A 14,145-nucleotide genomic window follows, 5' to 3' on the forward strand; every position below is an offset into this window, starting at 1 on the left:
CGTCCTGGACAAGGCAATGGCTGCAGCAGAGCAGCTAAGGCATGAGAGGTATTCTTGCGGCGTTGGCAAGCGAGGCAGGAGCGGACATATTGGCGGAGGAATCGGTACATCCCGTGCCAGTAATAACGAATTCGCAGGCATGCGTATGTTTTTAGTACTCCTGTATGTGCGCATTACGGGTTATCGTCAAACGCTGCACATATGTCTGAACGTACATGCCGAGGAACGAAGAGTAACCATTTGCGCCTGTCCGAGAGGTAGTTACGGCAGTATAGGAGCCTGTCACGAAAACCGAAGTGGTGTGCTTGGTGACGCAATGTATGGCCAGTAGAAGGCGCTGATGGGTCTGACAGAAAAGCCAGCATAGCAAGAATCCACGGATCCTTGTACTGCTCCGAAAGCATATCCGTGGAGGTGAGGGAGGACTCGCATATCTGTACTTTGTGATGATTGAGCTGGCCTGACACTGGGGAGCGAGAAAAGACATCCGCGTCCGAATGTTTATGGCCAGACCGGTACAGCACTCGAATATAATACTCTTGGAGGCGAACCGCCCATCCAGCGAAGCGGCTTGAAGGATCTTTCAAGGGTGACAGCCAGCAGAGTGCATGGTGGTCCGTGATGACGTCGAACAGGCGGCCGCAGAGGTAAGGACGAAACTTAGTTATGGCCCAAATGATAGCCAGGCATTCTTTTTCTGTAACGGGATAGTTTTATTCCGCTTTCGTAAGTGCGCGGCTAGCGAAGACCACAACGTATTCATCGACGCCACTCTTGCGTTGTGCAAGAACAGCGCCACTGCCGACGCCACTGGCATCCGTGTGTATTTCTGTCGGAACGCTTGGATCAAAATGTTGGAGTATGGGGGGGGGGTGAAATTAGAAGACGACGCAGCGTCGTGAATGCGGCATAGCAAACTGGCGGCCAGGCCAAGAGGTCGTGGTTTGCCGCGAGAAGCTGCTTCAAAGGTGCTATTATGGCGGCGAAGTTGCGGATGAAACGATGAAAATAGGAGCATAATCCAATGAAGCTGCGGAGTTCTTTTGTGGTTTTGGTCGCGAGAATTCGGCAACGGCTTGGAGTTTGGTTGGATCTGGGAGCACACCATCTTTGCAAACAACGTGACCAAGGATGACTAGCTGCCGCGCGGCGAAGCAACACTTTAAGTTGAGCTGGAGTCCAGGATCGGCAAGACAAGTGCGCACGCGTTCGAGTCGGAACAGGTGAGGCGAAAAGTCCGGGGAAAAGATGACAATGTCATCGAGAGAATAAAGGCATGCCTAGCATTTGAGGCCCCGGAGGATATTATCAGTGATTCTTTTCAACGTTGCCGAAAAGATAGAAGATAACGATAGAAGTTAGAAGATGAAAGCTCCAGAAAGATAGAAGATGACGTTAGTCAGTTTAGGTTTCTCATGCCATTTGTTATGCGCACTTACGGGATCGTACGACGAGAGCCAATCCTTTATGTCATAGTCGTCGCTCCCTCTGAAAACTGGAGGATCTCGTTGGCGTAGAGCACCGGAGCACACGACAGGCGATGCCAGGGGAGGATCGGGCTGCGTGGCGTCCTAGGGCATAGCAGAAAGGGTAGGGATCGTACGGCTGCGGAGTTCCAGGTTTGGGAAGGGCCCAGCACTTCCAGCAATTGTCAAGAGGCGTTATAGTTCAATTAATAAAACGCTCAGATAGCAGAGCACCACTGCGACGGGACACGGAGCTTCGCCAACACAGGCACAAGGCTTCCAACCACGCGTCGTCGTCTTTCTCGAAGTAGCGCCTGCTGCTCGTTCTATATATATGCTCGTTCTAAATATATATATATATATATATATATATATATATATATATATATATATATATATATATATATATATATATATATATATATGGCGACCAAGGGCTGGAGGATGGTTGGATTATTCTATGTTTCAGCATGCCGGCAACGTGGGTATCGATGATCTGGCGTTTAGCGCAAGAAAAGCGATATGGCCGCCGGCGCACGATGGAAGTTCGATCTGCGTGTGTGCGATGAACCGTCGCAGAAGTCTGTCCCAGAAGAGGAGAGTGTACATCGAAGGAGTCTTTATGCTTCGATAACAACGCCAGTAACACCCCGGTCTGCTGTGGCGTTAAATCAGACCTGATGCTACTAGCGAGAACAGAAGCAGGGACCGCATTCATAGCTGTGGGTGATTGTGAAACAGCAGTAGTCGAGGTAAGCACAGAGACAGGCTGTGTGTCCAAGACGCACATGAGAGCGGCGCCTTTAGAAAGCAGAACTGGCTCACTGGTTGTGTTGAGTACAGCCAAAGTGGCCGTGCCGTTGGTAAAGCGAACAAGGCTGGGTGCCGGAGCAACCCATTTGGATAAGCAACGGGCTGTCGGTACAACTAAAACATCACCATCGGCGATGTCTGAGTTAACCAAAAGGGGTTGTTCGCGACCAGGAGGCACCATAAAATTGTTAGCAGATCGTAAGCGAAGGCGTGGTTCGTGCATGTCGTCGGAATGGTCGGTCTCTGTCAAGTTAACGAGGCGTTGACGGCACGAGATGAAAGCAGACGCCAAAGAGAGAAAGTCCCACCCTTGTATAGGCATGTGAGCACAGGAAGTCAACTCTGCGAACTGGATATGGTGGCGTATCCCGTCGATCGAAGCTCTAACGGTGCAGTGCGTCGATGGCCGAATCACAACATCATTTGCACAACGAAGAAGAGCTCCACTTTAAGGTCTAGTTACTTTGCACAGACGAGCGCACAAGCTAGCGTGAACAATGGAAATAGCTGCTCCCGTATGAAGCAATGCTACGACTGGTACACCTTCTACACACACGAATAAAGTATTGGCCGGGCAAACTCGAGGAATTTTAGTCTGTGCTAGCCATGCAGCTTCCCCTCCAAAAACTGCACCATCTAGTTTTCCGAACGGTAGTCAAAAGTGCAGGTGACCGGTTGCAGGGGGAATTTCGAGCGTCGGAGAAAGGAGGGCGAGTGCCGGCGACCCGGACGGTAGTTGCGAGGCGCCTCGGGAGGTGCGAAAAGTGAGCGTGGGGAGAGCCGGCGCTAGTAAGGACTCGGAGGAAGCAACGGGTCCCTCTCAAAAATATGGTAGGCACGGCGTTCTTCTTGTTGTCGTCTTCGGGAAAAACGCGATATGTGCCCCCGGATATCGCAATAATAACAAATGGGGCGGGGCATAGGCCGGGTAGTGTAAATTCCTGTGGCAGGCGGACGGGGTGGTAGCATCGCCAGATAGTTGGGGCCAGTAGAAGGAGCAGGAAGCGCTGTCCGAATGAACGCTGGCTGCATAGCCGCGACCTGAGCATACGAGGCGGAAATTGAAGGAAGGCCACAGCTCGCAGCGCAGGTCATGGTAAACAGCTCCTCCTTGATGATGTCGCGCAGGCCAGGAAACGAAGGCTGAGGCTGGAGAACAGGAGGACTGAGCAGGCCACACGCTTGGAGCTCTTCGCGCATGAGAGTCCGAATCAGCATACGCAGGTCGATATCCGACGAAGGAGGCGCGTCACCGGCAACAGGTCGTAAACGGATGGCCTGCAGTGCGTCCAGGTGTTGGCAAGCTGCGATCACATCGTTACGGTATTTGGCTTCTTGATCGCCAGTGCGTTGAACGCGACGTGCCCTTTAGGATGTGACGATCACGATCAGATTCTGTCATTGTGGCATCAACACGGCGACAAAGCACGAGAACGTCCTCGATATAAGAGGTGTATGTTTTCCCGGGAAGTTGCGTGCGTCCATCATGCTTTTTCTTGGCGACCTCAGAGCGAATGTTGGGAGCGCCACAAATCTGCCGAAGCTGGTGTTGGAATGCCGCCCAGTCAGGCAAGGTGCTCTCGTGGTTGAGAAACCAAGTCCTGGCAAAGTCAGTGAGGTAGAATGCGACGTTGCGAAGCTTGTGCATGTCCTCCCACCGGTTCAACTCATTCACGTGGTCATAATTCTTCAGCCAGTCATCAACGTCGTCACTACGAAGGCCAGCAAACATGGTGGGATCGCGCTGCCGCGTGCTGACGGTCCATGAAGGAAGGGCCGGTGGGGCAGAGACGGTGAGGCCAGAGGCTCCTGGAGGATCTTCTTGGGGCATGCTGGTGGAAAGGCGGAGCAAGCGGCGGCCTGAACGAAGCTACAGGGAAACTCGAAGGCGTAGAAGAACAAGGGATCGAAAGCAGCCTCCACCACTTGCGAGACAGCTGTTAAGCCTCAACGGTTTATTTCGGCGCTGAAGACGATGATGCTGGCCATAATGATGAATATATACAGATGAAGAAGTTGAAGGGGTTAAACAATACTCACTATATATATATATATATATATATATATATATATATATATATATATATATATATATATATGACACTAATGATTACCGTATAAGGAATCCAGAGGGCCAATATTATGTAAAAAGAAGACACCACAAAATTGGATGACGCCAAACGCCGAAGTGAACTGAAAACGAAAGTCTGCAGTTGGACCTGCGCTGCGGTTCTGATTATGTGGGGAAGTTTTGCCGCCTTGGGTGCCACCTTGACAGCATTTGAATTACTATGATAGGTAGTGGCTACTTTTGGAGGCGTGCAGCATGGTAGGCTATTGCTCGGTGCCGCGATGCGGGACGTACGCAACAGAGCCTAGTGTCACCCTTATTCACACGTAGCCTCACGACAAGAAGCTGCGTAAAGCTTGGCTGTCAAAACTTAGAACCGCCAAACAGACATAGGCTACAACACGGGTATGCAGCAAGCTCAGACGCGAGGAAGATTTCTGCTACGGCGCCGGGACCGCGTTGTTCGGTGAGTAGCAGAAAACGTACACTGAGGCGCTCGCCCGCGCCCGCTGCCCGGCTTATGTCATGACGCTTTATTTGGTCGATGAACTTGTTGATGCTAGATACTGGCATGTTCACTGGAATTGAAATGGTGTGGTAAGATGCACATTAAATAAACACAATGCGCATGGTCATGTTTGTGTTATGAATTAACATACTGAATTATGAAAAAGAAGCAGCGGGAAATCACACGCTGAGAATACCGATAAACATGCAGTGCGACGCAATTTGAGAAAAGAAATAATATTGAAACGTCCAAGAATTCGCAAAAGAAAAAGGATTGAATCGTTGCGAAGCCATATCACAGTCGCCGTAGGGGTCGAAGTCTATATAAGCAAATTATTTTTAACTCAATCTAATAGCTTCCACGCAGCAATGGTTGCTTGTGCACTGCAAATGCTCATATTCTGTGCCCTAAAGCTCACGACACGGTGCGAGAACGCACTCGCAGCGAAAGCAAAACATTGCGTGCTGATATGCGTGAAGACGCGAAGTTGGTCGGTGCGAACCCGTGCGATCGCAGATTTGAGGCTTCATTCTATTATGTTCCATTCGGTTATAGAGGCAGCCCATTATAAATACATATTTCCCATAATTTCCTCTCAGCGTTTTTCTGCCTTTCACGCAAGAAGCAGTTTCGGGAGATTCCATAGCGGCGACCGCGTGCTGTGGCGTTCACTTTAGATATTCGGCAAACAGGTAGCGTCTGTAAGCGATTCCGTGCTTCCAGTTTGCCTAAGGTTATGAATTTGAAGGTAAAAAACTTCTCGCGCTGTTAGGGTGCTTACAGAAATCCCCAGGTGGTATTTTTATTGAGCGCCGTAAGCGAAACCTATTAGGAGTGAGCCGCGGTGATCCGTCTTACTACGCAAGGGAAGTGCTTCAGACAGGTGGCGACTCCGTAAGCCCTCGCCCCCAATACGAAGGACCTTCGCCTCGCTAGAAAAAGCGCTGCACCGGCGGCCCGCGTGCGAGTGATTGATCATTACTACATTGGAAGTGTTGGCAACTTTTGTGTCGCCGGTTTCTCCGGAAACAGTGCATTCTTTAATGAACAAAAGAGGATACCACGGTCATACACATTAAGGCCACATTCCTCCCTAGTAGTCTTATTACGAATATCTCTGCATTGAGTGATACAGTCATAAAAATGTTTGCACCCTTTGGGGCTTATCTTGTCACAAAACAGTAATGGTCATACACCTTGTTTGTCTTTCATTTCTTAAAAACCGTGAGCTCGCTACTTTCGTGTCGAGAATGCTATATCATGCTGATTACGCACATGGCGTTCGTGACCTGAATGTAAAGGGGCGCTGCGTTAACGAAAGGAAAAGCGCACAAGCTTTATGGCGAGTATGCTTGTGGGACAAGTCTCAAGGTGTGCAAATGCTTTGAAGAGTGTACAGAAAATTTCACCAGCAAAATCTTATAAGGGGGAGCTTGAAGCTTAAGGCTTCCCATAAAAAACATGGGAAAGGGGAAACAGATTTTCTCGGCAACCACAGCACCAAATTTGATGAGCTTTTTGTATTTAAAGTAATTTTATTTATTTACAAATACTGCAGCCCGGAAGGGCTATTGCAGGAGTGGGTGAATACAAATGTGGGAAAGAAAATCACTATACAAAAGAAGCATACGTGAGTAACATGGCTAAGGGGAGCATTCAATGGCATCCCCAAATTCTCTATGTGGTAAAGAACGGATGGAACCAGGCAGGCCATTCCAGAGTTCAATTGTCCGAGGAAAAAAACTGTATTTAAAAGTGTTGGTGCGAGCAAAAAAGACGGATAAGTTTAAGTCATTGCTGTTTCTTGTGATTAGGGGCTTTGCACGGGTCAGATATGTGTTAGGGGAAGCATAATGTGGAGAGTAAAATAGAGAGTGTAGAAGTTTTAGAGAATTAATGTGACGACGGTGGGAAAGAGGGGTTAAACCAAGCATATTCAGATGAGATGACGGTGAGAACATTCTATCATAACGGCGGTATATGAAACGAACCGCCTCTTTCTGAACAGATTCAATTTTGTTAACGTCCGAAATTTTGTAAGGATTCCATATGGTAGACGCATATTCAAGAATAGATCTTACAAGTGTTTTGTATGTAATGAGTTTAGTTTCTTTGGGGGCAGCACGTAGAGTTCGGGTTAGATAACCAAGTTTTTTTAGTCCTTTGTTGCAAGTTGTTAGAATATGTTCTGACCAGGATAATCTTGGAGTGAAAAGGAGGCCTAAATACTTATATTCATATGCGCGCTGCAGAAAAGTGGATTTATAGGAGTAATTGAAATATGAGCAATTAGCATGTTTGTGGAAGGACATGGCGACTGTTTTCTTGAAGTTAATGTTCATTTGCCAGAGTTCGCACCATTCACAAAAACTTATAAAAGATTGATTCAGAGTGTTATGATCGTTAGGTGAAGAAATGACATTGTAGAGAACGCAGTCGTCAGCGTAAAGCCGAATTTTTACTGAAACAGAGCTTGGAATGTCGTTAATATAAAGCAAAAAAAGCAATGGCCCTAAAATAGAACCTTGGGGCACACCGGAAGATACTGATGCGTCAGGAGAGTTGAATGAATTAAAAGAAACATATTGTGAACGACCATAAAGAAAACTACGGATCCAGTCAACGAGAAGAGGGTTATTAAGGATAAAGCTTAGTTTATGTAATAGTTTGGGATGTGGTACAGTATCAAATGACCTAAATCAAGAGCAAAAGCGATGTCATGTGTAAATTCAGTTAATTGAGTCACTGTGCTAAAACCGCTACGAAATCCATGCTGAGCGCTGCATAAAATGTTATTAGACTCGAGAAAAGTGATAATGTGTTTATAAATTATGTGTTCAAGGAGTTTGCATGCATGAGAAGTTAACGAAATGGGTCTATAATTTAGAAGAGATTGTTTCTGCCCAGATTTGAACAATGGAATGACTCTAGCCCGTTTCTATGAACAAGAAACTGCACAAGTAGATACAGATTTCTCAAAAATCAATGTGAGGTATTGACACGTCCAAAGCGCATAACGATGAAGGAACACATTGTTGACATTGTCTGGACTGCAGCCTTTTTTGGTGTCAAGATTTAAAATAAGGTTCAGGACTCCTTGCTTACATATTGTAACATTGTTAATTGCACAGGACATGTTAGTTGTCGTGGAGTAGGGAGGAATTACGCCATTGTCCTGTGTGAATACAGACTGAAAATATTCATTGAATGCTTTAGCAATAGGTCCAGGATCGCTTATTTCGGAATCATCTAATAGAAATGTCTGGTTGGTGTTCTTCATTGGCGAAATTGAGCTCCAAAATTTTCGCGGGTTAGCTTTAACTAAATTAGGTAGAGTGAACTGATAATAAAAGTTCTTAGCTGCGTCCATTTTTTGATGGAGTTCTTCCTTCATAAAGCGGAACTGGTCATTTGTTTCGGCATTCATGTGGCGCTTCCGACGTGCTCTGGCTACTCGACGCTTCAAATGCAGTATTTCCCTTATCATCCAAGGAAGGTCTAGATTTTTCTTTTTTGTTTTTAATGGCACATAGAGCTCTATGCATGTATGGACAATGTTTTCAAAATGGGATACTACAGCATTGATATCACTGGTAGTACATAACTGGGAGAATCTGTCGAATGAAATGCTTAATGTATCAAGTATGGACGTATCATCTACATGATTATAATCGTAAAAACTGGTATATTCATAGTGGCGCCTTGAAACTGAAAGATTAATAGTAGTAATAACAGCTTTGTGATCGGAAATACCGTCTGTAATCTCACACTCAAAGCCACTTGTAAAGAGCGGTGCACTTAGGAAAATCAAATCTAGTATGGAGGACTCTCTAGTAGGGTTAGATACAATTTGTTTAAGCTAAAATCTAGTGACTGTTCTTAGAGAATCTTTATTTAGGCTATGGATTTATAAAACAACTTATTGAATATCTCAAAACTTGGGAAAACTCAACTGCCTTGTTTACAACTGCGTAACTCAGCAGCGAAAAGTGATATTACAATTCTGTGAACTACATCTAATAGCACACCTGAAGCGGACAAGTTTGCTGTAATATGTATGGATCTCAGATATACCAATAATACCTGGGTCAGACATTTGTTAAACAAATGTGAACAACGTAACAAACTCCTGTAACATATAAATCAACGTTGATCAAAAGTGAAAAAGATGCGTGATTTGGTATGGAAACACGGCTAAATTTAGAGCGCCAACCGTTTCTTGTGCCTGAGCTTCGCTCTCAGTAGTTCATCCTCTGAATTTAGCCATATAAGTTGTTATATAGTGTTTCTCCGCTTCGCGTGCTCTAACGGATGCAGTTTACAGAGCTGTGATATCTGTTCCTGGGAGCAAAGCTAAGCATTTGTCAACTTCTTGCATGTATTTTTTTGCAAACTTACGAATTTTGAAAATTTCTCTTAAAGAAGTAAGGCGGTCAATAAGAATTGCGCGCACAACTTTCACTAGAATTTAACTTTTTCTCTCAAATGCAACAAAGACCGTTAAAATCCGCCTAATGGTTATCTCAAAAAAGCAGTTTTTCGTTGTACGTGTACTTGAACAGACAGCATCGGAGTTGGGCCCGAACTAAAGTTTCCTCTTAAGAGGCAATACGATAACCAGCTGATTAGGACCTGATTCGTTATTGAACCTTTTCGAGGTGATCACGAGCGCACCGCCATGTTTAATCACGTGGTGACGCGTCCATTGCTTGCGGCAACTGGCTCCGTTGCCTCCGCGTTTGCAATAGGTTTGTATGACGCCGGTGCGGTTTAGCGAACCTCTGTTTCGGGAGGTACGGTAACCAGTGACTGGTTCGACGACACGAAGCTTTGGCCACAGATTCAGAGAACGTGGAAAAGCGCTTTGGAAGTTGGTTATGCTATGTTCCAAACAGCGTGAGCAGCGTATTTGGTGCGTGTTTTAATAGCGAGGCTAAATATGCATTCCAAGCTATCCAAACTCTCCGCTCATGAATTTGATCAGAATTAGCGTGTTTCGCTCTCAATTATTTATTTAGCAAATATTTTGAGGCAGCGGCTTGTCACATTTCTCACTCAGTAAATTTCCTTGGTTCGGTCCCCCCACTATCCGATTATTTCTGCCTAATCGTTCGCGGGTTGACTCAGTTCCGATATGTTTGTTCTTGTTGCCCGCAAAGCTTGACACGTAGCCGTTTGGGACACAGTAATACTCTGTAGCAAAGGTGTATCATCGCTAGTAACTCGCTTACCCTTGTGGACCGAATGTGCTTCTGACGCACATTTATATTCAGAACAACCATGCATCTCGGTATACTGTTCTGCAGTGATAAGCAGTTGGTCATTACGGAAAAAACATATTACAGGTCTCACGTTAACTGAGAAGCCTAAACACCTTTTGTCAGTACGAGACTTAACAAAACCCAGCACTTAGCTGAGAACTTTTTTTCGATGAGAGGATTATCTATTGTTCACCAGTTAAGGTGGTCTTGTTAGAATACAATAAATGTTTGCCACGTTTTACATTCCGGAACAAGCACATTTTACATTCCGGAACAAGCACTGAAAAGACATGTCCTGCGTCTGCGCTCTTATGCTGAAAATCACGCTAGGAATATATTGCCTAGCGTTAGTAATACCCTTTCCTCCACTTCCGTTCTTTCTTCCGTTCTGGCTTTTGAAATGCGGACAGAAGAGGAGCTTTGACTTACAGGTGTAACTCATTAGGCTTCGTCATGAGCTGCATGTCGGCAATGAGATTAATTTATGACGTCGTATTCGCTAATTTTCGAAAACATATTTCTTGATAAGCGCCTCCTGTGACACATGTTTTTCTTGTATCTCTATTCATCATGCACTACTCAATACGAACTTTGTGGATGCTATTAGTGCGCCTTTTCCGGGGACTGCATATATCTGCACATATTTTGTCTTTTTGTAAGGCTACTACTTTATTCATTACACATCCAACTTAGCTCTTTAGAAGAGACATGACAGAATTTACCACTGATTGTGCAGCACCTCCCGATGAGCTCATAGCATTGGTCACCGCTCTCATGCAACAAAATAAAGGTCTTACCAGTTTTCACCTCTTCAGAGATAATAATCATACAGGCAAACGCTGGTAGATATTTTGAAAGGACCATCTGTGAAGCGGCACTTTATTGACTGGTTGACTCACAGAGCCATAAAGTTGATACAATTTTTCATGAAGTTAGAGACAAATATAAAAGCGATACTCGTTAGATAGATAGACAGTGACTTAGAAAGTTGAATATTATATTTCACCAACTTTGATGCTGTCACTTACACATGACATCAACATGCGTCTAATAGCGAACCAAAGACATCACGCTCTCAACCTGAACTCAGTGAAGGCGGTGCAAAGAGTCATGATAATGTACAGACGTGGTGCAGATTGGCTCACATGGCGTTCTGAGTAGTAACTATGCATAAGTTTTATTGTACTTCGCACGAAGGCAAGGTTCGAGCTAAAAATGAGTCGGTGCCTATACGACCTCAACATGGTAACGAGGATGACGATGTCATGGCTTCATATGATAAGCCCAACAGAAGGAAGGGCACAGATAACCCAAATCATAGCAATAAGACTCTATTGTAATCATCATTTTGACATATTCTTTGTGCGTCAGCCTGAAACAAACGCGTGTGCTTCCGCATGGGCGCTGTCCTTGCTCTTCAGTGCCCACTATCTTTTAGATAGCGTTTTCGTTTTTATTACTCGTAATGGTGAGTGTCGCATGCTGAACGTAATTCACGTCACGCATCCGTGATATATTCTTGTTTAATTAGAGGAGATGCTTCTATTGCTGTTTACAGATCTCAGCATTGAACTTTAGAATGTTTTCAAGAATTTGTTTTGCCACTTTTCGGCTGTGTCTTAGTAGAAGTATAATTATGTAGAGGTTGATCGTGCTATCTCCTGCGCGCCGCAACACGCTCGATACATTAGACAAGGCCTTTCACTGTTTACCAGGAAATAATCCGTTGAGTGTCGTATTGCTTCTCCAAGGTTTCTTGTGCCGTTTCATTTTATTAGAAGACGCATGATTGTGTATTTTGGTCGGTCTAATGCCAACTAACAAGTTATTCCTCTATAGAGAGAAGCGTGAAGTATAATCATATATGGTTTATCAATGTATACTTAGTGCTTGTAAATACTGAGAAATTCTTAATTTCACTATGGGAATACTAAAAATGCAGAAAGGTCTCATTTTATCAACTGGGAAATACTTAAGAAACTTACTCTTAATGCGTTGGTAATTACGCAATGTTTTCGTGCAGCCCTTTACGGGGCCAGTATTACAGTACAGCACATTTGAAGGTGTATTATTTGTGCATTGTTAAAATCCTCCTGGCGCTAAGTAGAGCCTTTCATTTAATTGTTCTAAGTATGTCGATGCCGTATGGCGCAGTACCGATAGGACTGGTAAATTCTCAAATCACCTCTCTTACCGTTAAATTCATGGAACATTTCTAGATTGCTAGAACAACAGCAGGGCATGCGTTTAAGTTATAGCTTCGTTATTGTGTACCGCTAAAGCCAAAGCATCTCTCGACGGTTTGTTAACCTCCGCATCGTGAGGGGAGCATGTGAGGTGTATTGGCTTAGCTGCTAAACTTGTAGTTTAAGATATACGTGGTAGGTACACTGAATCTTACATTTAATTGTTCCCAGAATGTTACAGCCACATGGTGCCGCACTGATACGCCTGGTACTTTCATAAATCACCTCTCTTAACGTTGAAATTATGGAACATTCCTACATTGCCACACAACAGCAGGGCAGCCGTTTAAATTATGGCTACGTTATTGTTAACTGCTAAAACTAAAACATGTTTGGAATGCTTGGTAAATTCCACTTCACGACGTGAACCTGTGGGGTCTATTGGCTTAGCAGCAAAACTTGTGCTTTACAGTACATGTATATACTCATAAAAACTGTTCCAACGTTTTGCGTGTTCTTTTAATGTGAGCGGGAACTTCTTAATGGATCGCTTACTTCATATATCCGTTTAACAAATAAAACAAATTACAGTTTTAGTGCGTATTCATTCTGGTGGGCGGAGAGCAACTATTTAATTTGAAATACGCCATTGCAACCTGCTTACATCATGCCTAAACACAAGGTCAAAGCGCGCAACGCCGAGTCAATAATGAATGACGCAGGAAAATCATAGTTGCAAGCGCGCTGAAATTTGTGCTCACCTAAGTCCGGTTTTGAAGCTTGGCTCCATCACAAATCCAACCAGCAGAAGTATCGAAGCGATGAGCAGTACCAGGCGTGGGCGATGCAGCAGGGCTGCCAGCCGGAAAAGGGTCTGCGGAAATATCCGCAACATATTAGTGCACAGTTGTGTGGTTCGGAACCCACCAAACCGGAAGATTAAGGAAAGCGTCGTTTCATTCGAGTAAGCTTTCCAGAATGCTGGCTTCGGCAGGAGGTCCGGAAAACTCTGAGCGTTTCTAAGCATAATGGATGTAGAGTATAGATAAGGATACTACGAAGTCTCCAACATTGGCTACTGCCAGGTGTGTCGCTGATTACACTGTGCTTTTTAGAATTCTCGCCAGCATTGAAGGCTGCCTGTTTTGACGACTAAGAACACCGCGTCGGGCCCAGATATTGCACTCCACTGGGAACCTGCCTCTGCGAATCGGTGCCCCCTCGTGTTGAGAAAAAACAAACAAAACATATATTGAGGCGACGTTTCAACGCATGGAGCGCACAAGGCCAAGGAAAACGCACGACCTACTGTAAGTGCAAAATAAAGCCGAGCTAGGCTATCGCACGAGCAAGTTTCAGACGAGTTTTGAGACAAGGTTCTCAGTCAGCATGTTGTTAGGCCAGCAAAAAAAAGTAAAAGAAAAAGAAAGCAGCCTGCACACGTTTCAACTGTGACGCTGTATTCGCGAATGTGTCGTCGTTTGGGGCTTATTAGAACAAGACTCAAGGTGGCTGTTGTTTCTTTAGCTTCCTATTTAGTCATTTACGAAAAGTATGTGAGCACGGACATTCCTTATTAGCTTAAGGAGAGAACCATTCAATAGAATCAATTCGTGAGCGCAGAACACATTGTGGCATCGCTTCAGTGCTTTCATTATAGAGCAGTCACTTGCTGTCCTAACTGGATGTATTTAACACTGTTTTGTTGTTTGTCAAGATATCACCACGGCATTTCAGCACTGCTGGGACCGCTCTCACAAAAGTTTGTGTAGTTCCGTAGCGGTAGGCCATATACGCTCGGATCTGTATTATCTCAAGGATAACTGTCACAAGCGTTATG

General features: G+C 44.9%; 1 protein-coding gene across 4 annotated transcripts in view; it reads right to left on the reverse strand.

Annotated features, from left to right (window-relative positions):
* LOC142573015 (galactosylceramide sulfotransferase-like) overlaps positions 1 to 14,145 on the reverse strand; it is a 107,787-nt gene that overhangs the window by 55,865 nt on the left and 37,777 nt on the right. For all 4 annotated transcript variants that reach the window (XM_075682507.1, XM_075682508.1, XM_075682505.1 and 1 more), the window contains one exon: positions 13,067 to 13,179. In XM_075682507.1, the coding sequence (XP_075538622.1) occupies positions 13,067 to 13,179 (113 nt within the window). The remainder of the gene's footprint in view (positions 1 to 13,066; positions 13,180 to 14,145) is intronic.

This window comes from Dermacentor variabilis, chromosome 2 (assembly GCF_050947875.1).
Source record: "Dermacentor variabilis isolate Ectoservices chromosome 2, ASM5094787v1, whole genome shotgun sequence".
In the NCBI taxonomy this organism is placed as follows: domain Eukaryota; kingdom Metazoa; phylum Arthropoda; class Arachnida; order Ixodida; family Ixodidae; genus Dermacentor; species Dermacentor variabilis.